The 12,080-nt window shown below is 37.1% G+C and overlaps 2 protein-coding genes across 9 annotated transcripts in view; one reads left to right on the top strand and one right to left on the bottom strand.

Annotated features, from left to right (window-relative positions):
* The window catches only part of PKD2L2 (polycystin 2 like 2, transient receptor potential cation channel), a 72,630-nt gene extending 66,481 nt beyond the window's left edge, over window positions 1-6,149 (top strand). For 3 of the 4 annotated variants that reach the window (XM_023735571.1, XM_023735573.1, XM_023735572.1), the window contains 2 exons: window positions 1,734-1,846; window positions 2,286-3,469. In XM_023735571.1, coding sequence (XP_023591339.1) covers window positions 1,734-1,846; window positions 2,286-2,382 — 210 coding nt within the window. In that variant the 3' untranslated portion in view covers window positions 2,383-3,469. Of the gene's footprint in view, window positions 1-1,733; window positions 1,847-2,285; window positions 3,470-5,788 lie in introns of those variants that run through there. The other variant, XM_004381031.1, reaches the window with a different exon arrangement.
* FAM13B (family with sequence similarity 13 member B) overlaps window positions 3,613-12,080 on the bottom strand; it is a 109,490-nt gene continuing 101,022 nt past the window's right edge. For 4 of the 5 annotated variants that reach the window (XM_023735566.1, XM_023735567.1, XM_023735568.1 and 1 more), the window contains 4 exons: window positions 9,236-9,319; window positions 8,969-9,141; window positions 8,116-8,217; window positions 3,613-6,028 (listed from right to left, as the gene is read on the bottom strand). In XM_023735566.1, coding sequence (XP_023591334.1) covers window positions 5,905-6,028; window positions 8,116-8,217; window positions 8,969-9,141; window positions 9,236-9,319 — 483 coding nt within the window. In that variant the 3' untranslated portion in view covers window positions 3,613-5,904. The remainder of the gene's footprint in view (window positions 6,029-8,115; window positions 8,218-8,968; window positions 9,142-9,235; window positions 9,320-12,080) is intronic. The other variant, XM_004381028.3, reaches the window with a different exon arrangement.

A 12,080-nucleotide genomic window follows, 5' to 3' on the forward strand; every position in this document is an offset into this window, starting at 1 on the left:
ACTTATTTTGGACATGTTATCAGCAGGGACCAGTCCCTGGAGAAAGACATCACACTACAGCAGAGGGTCGGCGAAAAAGAGGAAGATCCTCAATTAGATGGACTGACACAGTGGCTGCAACAGTGGGCTCAAACACAGCAATGACTGAGGAGAGTGCAGGACTGGGCAGCGTTTGGTTCTGTTGTACAGAGTTCCTAAGAGTCGGAACCCACTCAACAGGTACCTAACAACAACAGTCTCAAATTCTTAGTCAGTGGAACTACTGTTGTACCTCTTGGTGGAAGCATGCTTAATATAAGGGTCTGTTTCTTTGGACCTCCCCTACCACCAAGTATTCTATCAAGGTTCAGTCAGAAAAACAGAAATCAGTCTAGGTAGTACAGAAGAAAGATTTACTACAAGGAACTGGTTTTTGAGGTACTGGAAGACTAACACGAGGTAATCCAGAGACAACTGCAGAAGGCAACTATCATCTCTAGGGTTAGGCTTAGGGAAGAGTTGGGGTGACCAGGAGCTAGCTTGGAGGAAGTGCCTCACAGGGTTGGTGCTCTATTTATGAGGAAAGGTACCATTTTCCTATGAATGTCAGGAAGGCTTCACAGAGAAAGTGATGGTTGATGAGTCTTTTGAAGGATGAGTACAGTTTACTAGACAGTCTATTCAGCCCATATTATTAATACCTCCACATTAGAATTGGTCTAGTCATTTAGAAATGGTTTCGAGGTCTACTGCTTTTTTAACACTACATTAAAATTAGTAAATCTGTCAAAACAAGGGTGCTGTAAAGTGTTCAAAATAAAACGAGAAAGATTGAAAGCCACCCTTTGCTACTTCAGATATGTTGGTTTAAAGAAAGGTATAACACAATTTGCTTCTCTGACCGGAACAGTACACATTAATCAAGCAGTGTCTGAACTCAGGCATCACCGTCTTCTCTGAGGAAGGTAATCAGAATCCTTATATATAGGGCTTCACTTTGCTTACCTGCATTATTGCTGGAGCAGGGCAGTATCAAACCCTGATTTACCAAGATGCTTTTTGGTGCACTGCCTCCTCTTTCCCTCTCTTTTTCTAGGGCTGTGCCTATTAACTTCCACAATGTACAGGGCTTTTTTCTGAAGTTGGGAGAAAGGTATTTGGACACTGTAAGTGCGTGGAAGTGAGGACAAAGTATGGGAACGACTATTTAGGATCAGAAAAGCCGGCAGCAATAAGAATTTTTCTTATGTGATGAGCTTATTTTTGGGTATGTGGACTGGAGTACACAGGTTGACTAACCAAGGCACAAGACAGATTTGGGATTGTTAGGTAGGACGGTAGCAGTCTGGCTGAGAAGTAGCTAGAAGGACAAATAGCCGCAGATTTACTTTGAAGCCCATTTGCTTTACTAAACAGCAGAGGTACAGAAAAGACATCTCCACCTTGGCCAAGTGAAATGACAAAATCAGGAATAAATTCAGCTGCACATACAGAAATGAAGGGGCAATGAAATGAGAAAAAGTTGGTATTAGGCTGAACAGTTCTTACACAAAGTCCTCTAAAGTGACTTTGCTAATAAATGCACAGACCTAAAATCAGGCAGAGCCAAAAGCCAGTAGAGCTCAAAATCAGAGGCCTGGAAAGCAGAGGAGTAGTTTAAAATACTCAACTCCGTGATGCTTGTGTGCCAAAGACTTGAGATAAAGTAATTTTCTTAAAAAGTCAAAGCCTATTCTTTTCTTTTAACTTGACAGGAGACTGAAAGTGCAAAGCAGATGAAAAAATGGAAAGAGAGACTTGAGAAAAAGTATTATTCTACAGAAACTGAAGATGACTACCAGCCTGTCACTCAACAAGAATTTCGAGAGTAAGCATTTGTTCTAACCAGGGTATTATGAGATATCATAATACAGGGGGTTGGGGAAACCATCACAGATTATTTTACTGAACCCAGAACTTTATTCTGTTGAGATACCACTTTTTTCCCCCATTTTTACCCAGTTTTAAAATTAAACAGAAAGCAGAAGATTGCATTTGATTAAATGTAAGGTGACAGTGAGACCAACTGTTTTATTCTTACTTCTCCAAGGAACTGCTATTTATAATTGATATGCAGAGCAGATATTATTCTCCACAGCTTTAGAATATCAGATCCGTAACTGGTCATACTAAGCATGTTGTACGAGCTTACAACACTATCTTCCTACTCGAAGCATTTAATAATAGGCACCAATAAACTATTGTCCCTCTACGCAAGAAAGTATGTTACTGATTCATGCTCTGCTTCCTTCTAAATTACCTTCTAGACTCTTTTTATATGCCGTGGAACTGGAGAAGGAATTACACTATGTCAGTTTAAAACTAAACCAAGTGATGAGAAAGTTTTCAGCTCTACAAAACTGAGACAAGGTGAGAATCTGTAATGCAATCATTGAACATTTCTAAAAAGATATTTTCATGTATTGAATTATTTCTTAAATTCATCCTCATTTTAGGTACACTTTAAGACACCATCCTCAGGGACAATGATATTCACCAAACGATTTCCAGGAATTAAGCACCCCTGAGTGGGACCCACTATACAATCCATGCATATGACAACATACTTCCAGAGTATGCACACAATGACACACACAGAATTCTATAATGAGATTATTAAATTCTGGGAATGTGAAGGGAAAGTACAAAATAATGCTGCTTATAGTTCATAGGACAGCTTTCTTTCTAATTGTTCAGTAAGTAGAGACAGAAAACCAGTTTCCTCATAGTTACACAGGATATAAAAGATCTGCTAGTGCTCTCAAATGTGTCGTGTTCTGGCTTCCTTTGGCCATAGATAAATTAGTAAATGCTTAAGATTCTGGAAAACCAATACATACAACCTCAAATAATCTCATCCCTCCAATCCTCATAATTCAAAGTCTCCCGGAAAAAGAGAGTGTAGAACAAACTCCCCAACCACCAACAGAAGCTTAGCTAATATCTTCAAACTGGAAATTCATCTATACAGTTTCTATAGCAGTGCATTTAAAATTTCCCAAGTATGCTTCCTCAACTACTTTAAAAGCAAAATATACTTAAAAAAACAAAAGATCAGGTGTATCAGTGCATAAGAAGTCAAGTTATGTTTGAAAAGTGTAAATGCGGTTGCTGTAAGCATCCTGCTTGGCTAGTTGGAAAGTTGTTTTTTGAAACTGGAAGGAAACTTCTCCTGTTTCTAGGCTACATATCCCTCTAAGAATAGCCATGTATTCTCTTAGCCCAAGCAACATTACTTGACCATAGCCCTCAACTTCCACATTAATGCTTAATAGTACCTGGATTTTAAAACTCAAGAGGAATTTTTTAGTCACCACCACCCTCAACAGGCCAAGCTCCTGTCTTAAGGACTGTGCATCAAGTTTTCTTAATAGGATAATTCACTGCAACAAGAAATGCAGACTGTGCTCTAAATCTTCTCCCTAGATAGCCACAAGGAAATAAACAAGGTGGTCTTTCCCTGCCTTACCACTCTCCAGAGCTGCAGCCAGTCCTCAAGTGGTTTAGTAACCCTATTGTCCCCCACCCATGGTCTCTGGTTGGGGTAATTCCAACAAAGCCTAAGAATATTAAGGCAAGGGAACACTTCAGGTCTGTGTTTTTTTTTTTTTTCTTTTTTTTAACACCTAGTGGAAAAACAAAAAAACATTTATAATGACTCAGAACATTAAAGATTAAGTTCTTTTATTACAAAAGTCTATACAATGAAGTGCCAGACACAGCAATGCAATTACACTGGTAGACATATATATATCTATATATTGTTTGTATATAGATATACAGTTTTGACTTGTAAAACTATCACAAATTGCCTAGTTCTACCACCTAACTGCTCAACTATGACACACAATACTGTCACATAGCATAAGTGCTGCCATGCCACTTTTATCTATTCTACTTAACAGCCAAACATTAACATTGAATAACAAACATCATGAAGCAGCTGTTAATTTTAAAATGAAACCAGTCAGGTCACTGACTTATAAAAATATTGTACTCATATAGATTTAAGCATTATAAAGAAGGAATATATTATTTAAAACATTTAAATAGTGCATATGGACATTTTTGCATGTGGTATATAAAACACAAACATTCATATAAAACAATATACAGTGCACATGAAATCCGATGTTTGGATACATTCCTGTTTAGAGACTGTAAGAAATTAACTGAAATGTACACTGCATGATGGATTCAAATCAAAGTGATACATCTTCTGGTGTTTTCCATTTTACTTTCCAAGGTATATATTATGAATAACCTAGCTGTATCAAAAGAAACCATGCAAAAAGGGCTGGATTTAGTGCTTGTTTTATTCCCCAACTACACGTTCACTACCACTGGATTTTCCCTCCCCCCAAAAAAGGCACTGCACGCACAGGTGAAATGTGAAGTACTAGAAACACTATTTATTATCAAGCTACTTTACGTGCTTACTACACAGTAGTGCCAGAAATCTAAGGTTCATGCTTCCCTCATCTTATTAAAGAATTTTGCAAGTCTGTTTTTGTATGGAACAAACTGTTAATATTAGCTAGTAAGAAAACCATGCATCAGTCACTGCATGCAAAACATGGCCACAGTCAAAATGAGACACGCTCATCAAAAAAGCACCAGGAAAAAGAAAATAAAACTTAGATTAAGCCTGAACAAAATCTGCTATTAATGACTGCTGTACTGTTAGCACAAATAAAGTCACCATTCTGTAAAAATAATTAGCAGAATGATACTAGTAGAGTACCAGAAGAAAAGCCATGCAAAGCCAACAACAAAAAAAGATATCCTTAAAGTATATGTCAAAGGGCATACCACTAGACATCCCATAACCAGCTGCTTTAAACAGTTTGTGACTGAGCAAAAGAGGGTGTTTTTGCGTGGACTTTGCTGACTAGAAGGAAAACAACAGCAACAATGCAACTCCTCTGAAGGTACATGTAAAAAATGCAGTGGTATTAGCCCTTGTTAAGAACAAATTTACTTTAGGCATAATGATTCTTTTGCCAGTTTAGGCCCAGTTGATTGAACATACAAATCTGAGCACCAACAGACTTCCTACATACTGACATGGCTATTTTCTCACATTATGGTGGATGGGGGGAACAATGCAGATCTGATCCAAATAGTATCATCACCAGCTGATACACAGTAACTGAGAAAACAAACAGTAACTTAAGTCCCATAGGCAGCATGTGATATGATTCAGTTTTGTGTGTGGTGTGTATTATCAATATACTAAACAAGGTCACTTTTTGGTCTACCTACTGTTATCTTCATCCAGGAGATGTGTGACCACCAAATTAGGTAATTTTGCTAACATACTACCTGTGAGAAAGTGTCATTTTGGGAATTGAACATAAAGGTGGTTCCGTAGTACGACTTGAAATTTCAGTCTGATTTTGGTTTTCTAGGAAAAGATAGAACACAGTTGCATATGTGCACTTTTACAGGCTTTTCTTTCAAATTTTCAGTCATTCTGTAAGAAAAAGGCAACTGAAGACTTCAGTGTGATGTGAAGATTTTCCTCTCAATTTTCTTCAGAAATGAAAAAATAATAAAGTTGGTAATAAAAAAAAAACTTGTATTTCCAAAGTTCTTGAAGTTGAAAGGATAAAATTCTAGTCTTTTGGAAACAGGATGTATCTGTAGTACAAAACAATGAAGGAAAACTGCATTTTTACTAAAGATGGAGACGACAGTCTGTGGTTTATATGGAACATCACTTACGTTCCCTGTAGAGGGCCAACTTACTCTCCCATCATTTCTTTAGTTGCACCACAACCAAGTACAAAACGAAATTCTCTGAGTGCCTGATAAAATGAAATCGAAAACCAGCCAAGAACACATGATGATAGCTTCAGGGAATACAAGTGATTTTATGATGTTCTATATGGATTTTGAAGAATCTTGTTTGCTGATAAGAACTTCAAGAAGCCTAAGTTTGGCTTTAATTTTCTTGTACTCCCTGTACTCCTCAAGCACTGGAACACGATCCTCTTTCTGGGCATTCCTTAGGGAGAAAAAGAAAATCTTTAATATTCTAGAGATTATCTGGAAAATAAAGACCCACAAGTTGTCCGAATATAAGACACAAAGTTATCAAATACAAGTTCAAATAAAAAGCTGCCCTGCAAAAAAAAAAAAGACCAGGGTTCACTGATATGGGTCCCACAGTGTTAGGGTGTAGGTGGAACAACAGGAAAAGAAAGAAAAATGGGGAAAAAAAGGTTATTGGATTACTCCCACCCCCAAGGAAGATTCCTAAAACACACCTATTTTTGATGGCTTCCTCTATATATAAAGATTAAGTAGTGTTATACTCCTTATCAATGATCAAGGTAGATAACTAGAGGTAACCAAAATATTTTCATAAGATATTCATTGCCAGGCCCTGCCAGGTTTGTCAGTGTATATTAAATGCTAGAGGTCATCTCATAGATTTAGTTAATTTCGGCTTCAATCAATTGAAATGTAAAACATCTTACTTTAGCAAAAGAGTAGTTTTCCCATCTTATATTAATAATGACCCAATGCAATCCAATGTAGTCACTGGGTAAAGCATCAAATTCTAACTATAATCAGGAGCAAAATTTTCTTCCAATAAGACAAAGACAGAAGGTACTTGGAAAATGCATTCTTGCTCTTGAGATATCTGAAACATCTATGCCAGCCTATATAGGAGACTCTCAAAGCAGAGGAAATTAACTTTTTTTTTTTTTTTTTTTTAAAGTAAACACATTTGGGAACTTGTAATATAGCCACTGGCCTGGTAAAACGACCCAGTTTTGGAAAGAGTTTCTGAGGCCTGAGATCATTTAACCATCATTTCTGAACTGGAATGTATTTTTCTTACTTTTAAAAGAGCCTAGCATTTTATAATAGCCAAAAGGTAGACACAACCCAAGTGTCCATCAACAGATGAATAAATAAAATGTGGTACATACATACAATGGAATACTATTCAGCTATAAAGAAAAGTGAAGTTCTGATACATGCTAAGACATGGATGACCCTTGAAAATGTTATGCTAAGTGAAATAAGTCAGACACAAAAGGACAAACACTATATGACCCACTTACATAAAATATCTAAAATACACAAATGCATAAAGACGAAAGTTTATTAGTGGTTATCAAGCAGGTGGAAGGGGGAAAGAGGGAGTTAATGCTTAAAAGGCACTGAGTTTCTGTTAAGAGTGATGGAAAAAATTTTGGAAATGTGTATGGTGATGGCTGTACATTATGGTGAATGTAACTGATGTCACTGAGTTGTATACATAAAAATGGCTGAAATAGCAAATGTTGTGTTATATATATTTTACCACAATAAAATAACAAATAAAGTTTATTAGTAATTACCAGGGGCTGAGGTAAGGGAGGCATGGAGAGGTACTGCATAAGAGTACTGAGTTTCTGTTTGGGGTGTAATGGAAAACTTTCATAAATAGTGGTAATGGTTGCACAACATGGTAAATGTAATACGTAATTAATCTCACTGAATTGTACACATAAAAATGATTAAAATGTCAAATGCTTCATTATATATATTTTGCCACTAAAAAAAAAAGCTCAGCTAGGTCAACTAGTTACTAGATGAAGGCACATGCCACATTATATTATAGAGGCCACATGGACTGCCACACTCTTACTGCACACCAGGATATGGGCAGCCTGGAATGACCAAATATGCAGCCCAAGTAGCAAAGATCTCAGTATAAAAATTAAGAATCCAAAGCAGCTGAAGATACCATTCCCGTTATGGGATCCTTTCTAAAAGGGAAAAACATTTTGTTTCACAACCTTCCTACAAGGGTGAGGATGTTAAATTAAAAAACATAAAATCACTGCCACTCAACTAGGCTTCCCCTAAAACAGTCCGGAAATATTTTATCAGATATTTTTATTCCAGCTCTGACTTTTCCTTGACATTAATAGCAGGGCTTCAGTGTATATAGGAATCTTTTTAAATTTCATTTTCAAAGCTAACATCCTTATATGCAGAATTTATGCCTAATCCTGTTTGTTCCATTATTTTAACATACGGGCAACTTGTAAATTAAGAGAGAATGATGACTCAATTTTATGATGCCCAACAAACCTTCCATTTTGTTGATAAAATGCTTCTTCAAATTCCCGTAGTGTTTTACGTAGTTTCTTTTTTTCAGCTCTGGCTTTCCAAAGTTGTTCCAATAATTCAGGCCTAAAAGTAAAATGGGAGGAAAACACTGAAAGGGCACTACTGATTCATTATATTCTCACTGCAAATTAAAATCAGCTAGGGAGCTTTTAGAACATATCAGTGCCTAAGCTCTACCACAGACCAATTAATAGCACTCAGCATCAGTACTTAAAAAAAAAAAAAAACCTTCCCTCCTGATGGTATAATGCAGCCAAGATTGTGAACCACTGTCATACACCATACAGTCCACAGGTAAAGAAGCTGATATACAGCAAACTAGCAGGTAAACTCAGCTGGTTCCTGTAGTCTGTCAGGCATCAAATGTAGAATTTTAGATTAAAAAAAAAATTTAAACACTAATTAAAAAGGAAATGGGAATGACAACAGGTATTTGAAAATCACATTTTTAAAAAAGGGTGTATCTCTTGAGCATTGTATTAATTTCCCCCAAGTGCTCAATTATGTAACACAGAATCTCTTGTTATAATAAACTTTATTATACTAAATGTGTGTGTGTGTATGTATATATGTATATATACAGTATAGTATAGAAAGGGAAAATATCACATATAGGTTAAGAGCTTGGCTGCTGACTAAAAGGTTGGCAGTTTTCAAATCCACCAGTTCCTCCTTGGAAATCCTATGGGGACGGTTCTACTCTGTCCTGTAACGTCGCTATGAGTTGGAATGGACTCAACAGTAGTGGGTTTGGTTTTATAAAAAATATAATAAATTTTATTCTACAAATAAAATCACAAACCAGCATACATACATAGAAGCCGCTCGAGTACTTGACAGTCGGAGATCCAGAGCCAATTTTTCTTGATTTTCTTCAACATCAGATTCTGAGTTTTCCAATGAACTTGAAAAAGACTGTGCCTGTACAGCCGTTTTCAAGATATCACTTAACTCAGATGACAGACTGACACCATCTTCTTCTTCTTCCTAAAAAGATATTCATGCAGAGAATCAAACAGGCCATGACTTTCAACTTTTCCCTTAGGAAAGAGATCACAGAATGATCTCTCTAAATGATTACCTTGATTTCTTCAAAAAAATGTGCCGTTTCTCCTTCTATGATTGGCTGTAACATCTGTCCTCTTCGCTTGGTGGATGGAGATCCCTGTAACAATCAACGAGACAAATGGTTTACATCATAAATATTTCAAGTGTTCAGTGGGAAAACTTAAGAAATTTATTTTTGCTTTTATTTCCCTTTCTACATTTGCAGAGTGATATATGATAATAATTTGTCTAAGTAAGTCTTAACTAGTTCAGTGAATGTTTTTAAAATTTCTAAATGATAAAGCACTATATATATAGATTAATTGGGAGCATTTTTCTTTTTATCAGCAGCTCTCAACTTTTATTGGTCTGAGGGCCTCTTTACACTTTTTTTTTTTAAAATTACAGCTTTATTGGCATAATTCACATACCAAAAAATTCATCCATTTAAATTAAAGCATACACTTCACTGGTTTTTAGTATATAAACAAGATTGTGCAACCCATCATCACTATCTAATTCCATAATATTTTCATCACCTCAAAAAGAAACCCCATACCGATTAGCAGTCACTCCTCATTTGCCTCCTCCCCACAGCCCTTGGCAAACACTAATCTACCTTCTGTCTTTTCGGGTTTCTCTATTCTGGACATTTCATATAAATGGAATCATATGAGGCCCTTTTGTGTCTGGCTTCTTTCATTTAGCATAATGTTTTCAAAGTTCACTCACAGCATTTATCAGTACTTCACTCCTTTTTTTTTCCCCTCCTTCATTCCTTTTTATGGCTGAATAATATTCCATGTATGTTTATACCACATTTTGTTTATCCATGCATTAATTGATGGACATCTGAGTTGTTTCCCACTTTCTGGCTATTATGAATAATGCTGCTATGAAGATTCGTGTACAAGTTTTTGTGCGGACATATGTTTTTAATTCTCTCGGGCATATACCTAGGAATAGCATTGCTGCTCATATGGTAATTCTATGCTTGCTTAACGTTTCGAGGAAATGACAGACTGTTTTTCCAAGTGGCTGCACCATTTTACATTCCCACCAGCAGTGTATGAGGGTTCCAATTTCTCCACATCCTTGGCACCATTTGTTGTTGTCTGTCTTCTAACACATGTGGGGTTGACATGAGTCGAAGTCAACCAGACAGCAACTGTCTAGTGGGTATGAAGTGGCATCTCAATGTGGTTTTGATTTGTATTGCCCTAATGACTGATGGGAGCCCTGGTGGCGCAATGGTTAAGTGAAATAGCTACTAACCAAACAGTTGGCAGTTTGAATCCACCAGCTGCTCCTTGGAAACCTTATGGGGCAGTTCCTACTCTATCTTACAGTGTTGCTATGGGTCAGAATCAACTTGACAGCAATGGGTTTGGTTTTCTGTTTTCTTAATGACTGATGATGCTGAGCATCTTTTCATGTGCTTATTGGCCATTTGCATATCTTCTTTGGAGAAGTATCTATCTGAAACCTTTTCCAATTTGTTAACTGGGTTATTTGTCTTTTTACTGTTGTCAGAGTTCTTTATAAATTATGGATACAAGTCCCTTATCAGACATAGGATTTGCAAATATTTTTTCCCATTTTGTGGCTTGTCATTTCACTTTCTTAATTTTAATGAAGTCCAATTTATTTTTTCTTTTGTTGCTTGTACTTTTGGTGTCATATGTAAGAAACTACTGCCTAATCCAGGACCAAGATCACAGAGATTTACTCCTATGTTTTCTTATAAGGGTTTCATGGTTTTAGCTCTTATATTTAAGTCTATGATCCATTTTTAGTTAATTTTTGTATGTTATGAGGTACAGGTATGTGGATTTTACATCACCTCGATTTCTGAAATAATCCCTAAGGAAAAAAGACTTGCGATTTCTCTAATGGTTTAAGTGTCCTCCATAAGGACTCCAGACCTGACAAGTTATGCCAGAGCGGAAACTCTGGGGTAGGGGACTGGCCAGGCCAGAGGGACATACCTCGTGATGATTACTTCATTGTGGCCAGGCCAGAGAGTCCCACCGCACGATGCCTCATGGTCATCTTGTGATAGCCACTGACTTCAGGGGAAAGGGGCTGGCATTTGCATTACGTAATGAGACCCCCAATAAAGGCTCTGGACACAGAAGCTCTACGTTCTGAACCCTCCCACACAATGCCCTATGCGTCTCTTCCTTACGCTGATCCTGCATTGTATCCTTTATTGTTATTAAATGCTGTCAAGTTGGTTCCAACTCATAGCGACCCTATGTACAATAGTACGAAACACAGCCTAGTCCTGTGCCTTCCCCACAATTATTGTTATGCTTGAGCCCAGTGTTGTAGCCACTCTATCAATCCATCTCATTGAGGGTCTTCCTTTTTTCACTGACCCTCTACTTTACCAAGCAGGAACTCCTTCACCAGGGACTGATCCCTCCTGATAACATGTCCGAAAGTACATGAGACGAAGTCTCACCATCCTGCTTCTAAGGAGCATTCTGGTTGTACATCTTCCAAGAAAAAATTGTTCATTCTTTTGGCAGTCCACAGTATATTCAATATTCTTCACCAGCACCATAATTCAAAGGTCTCAATTCTTCTTTGGTCTTCCTTATTCATTGTCCAGCTTTCACATGCATATGAGGCAACTGAAAACACCATGGCTTGGGTCAGGCGCACCTTAGTCTTCAAGGAGACATCTTTGCTTTTTAACACTTTAAAGAGGTCTTTTGCAGATTTGCCCAATGCGATGCGTTGTTTCATTTCTTGACTGCTGCTTCCATGGGTGTTGACCATGGATCCAAGTAAAATGAAATCCTTGACAACTTCAATCTTTTCTCTGTTTATCATGATGTTGCTTATTGGTCCAGTTGTGAGGACTTTTGTTT

The sequence above is a fragment of the Trichechus manatus genome, unplaced genomic scaffold, assembly GCF_000243295.1.
Source record: "Trichechus manatus latirostris isolate Lorelei unplaced genomic scaffold, TriManLat1.0 scaffold00080, whole genome shotgun sequence".
NCBI classification, from domain to species: domain Eukaryota; kingdom Metazoa; phylum Chordata; class Mammalia; order Sirenia; family Trichechidae; genus Trichechus; species Trichechus manatus.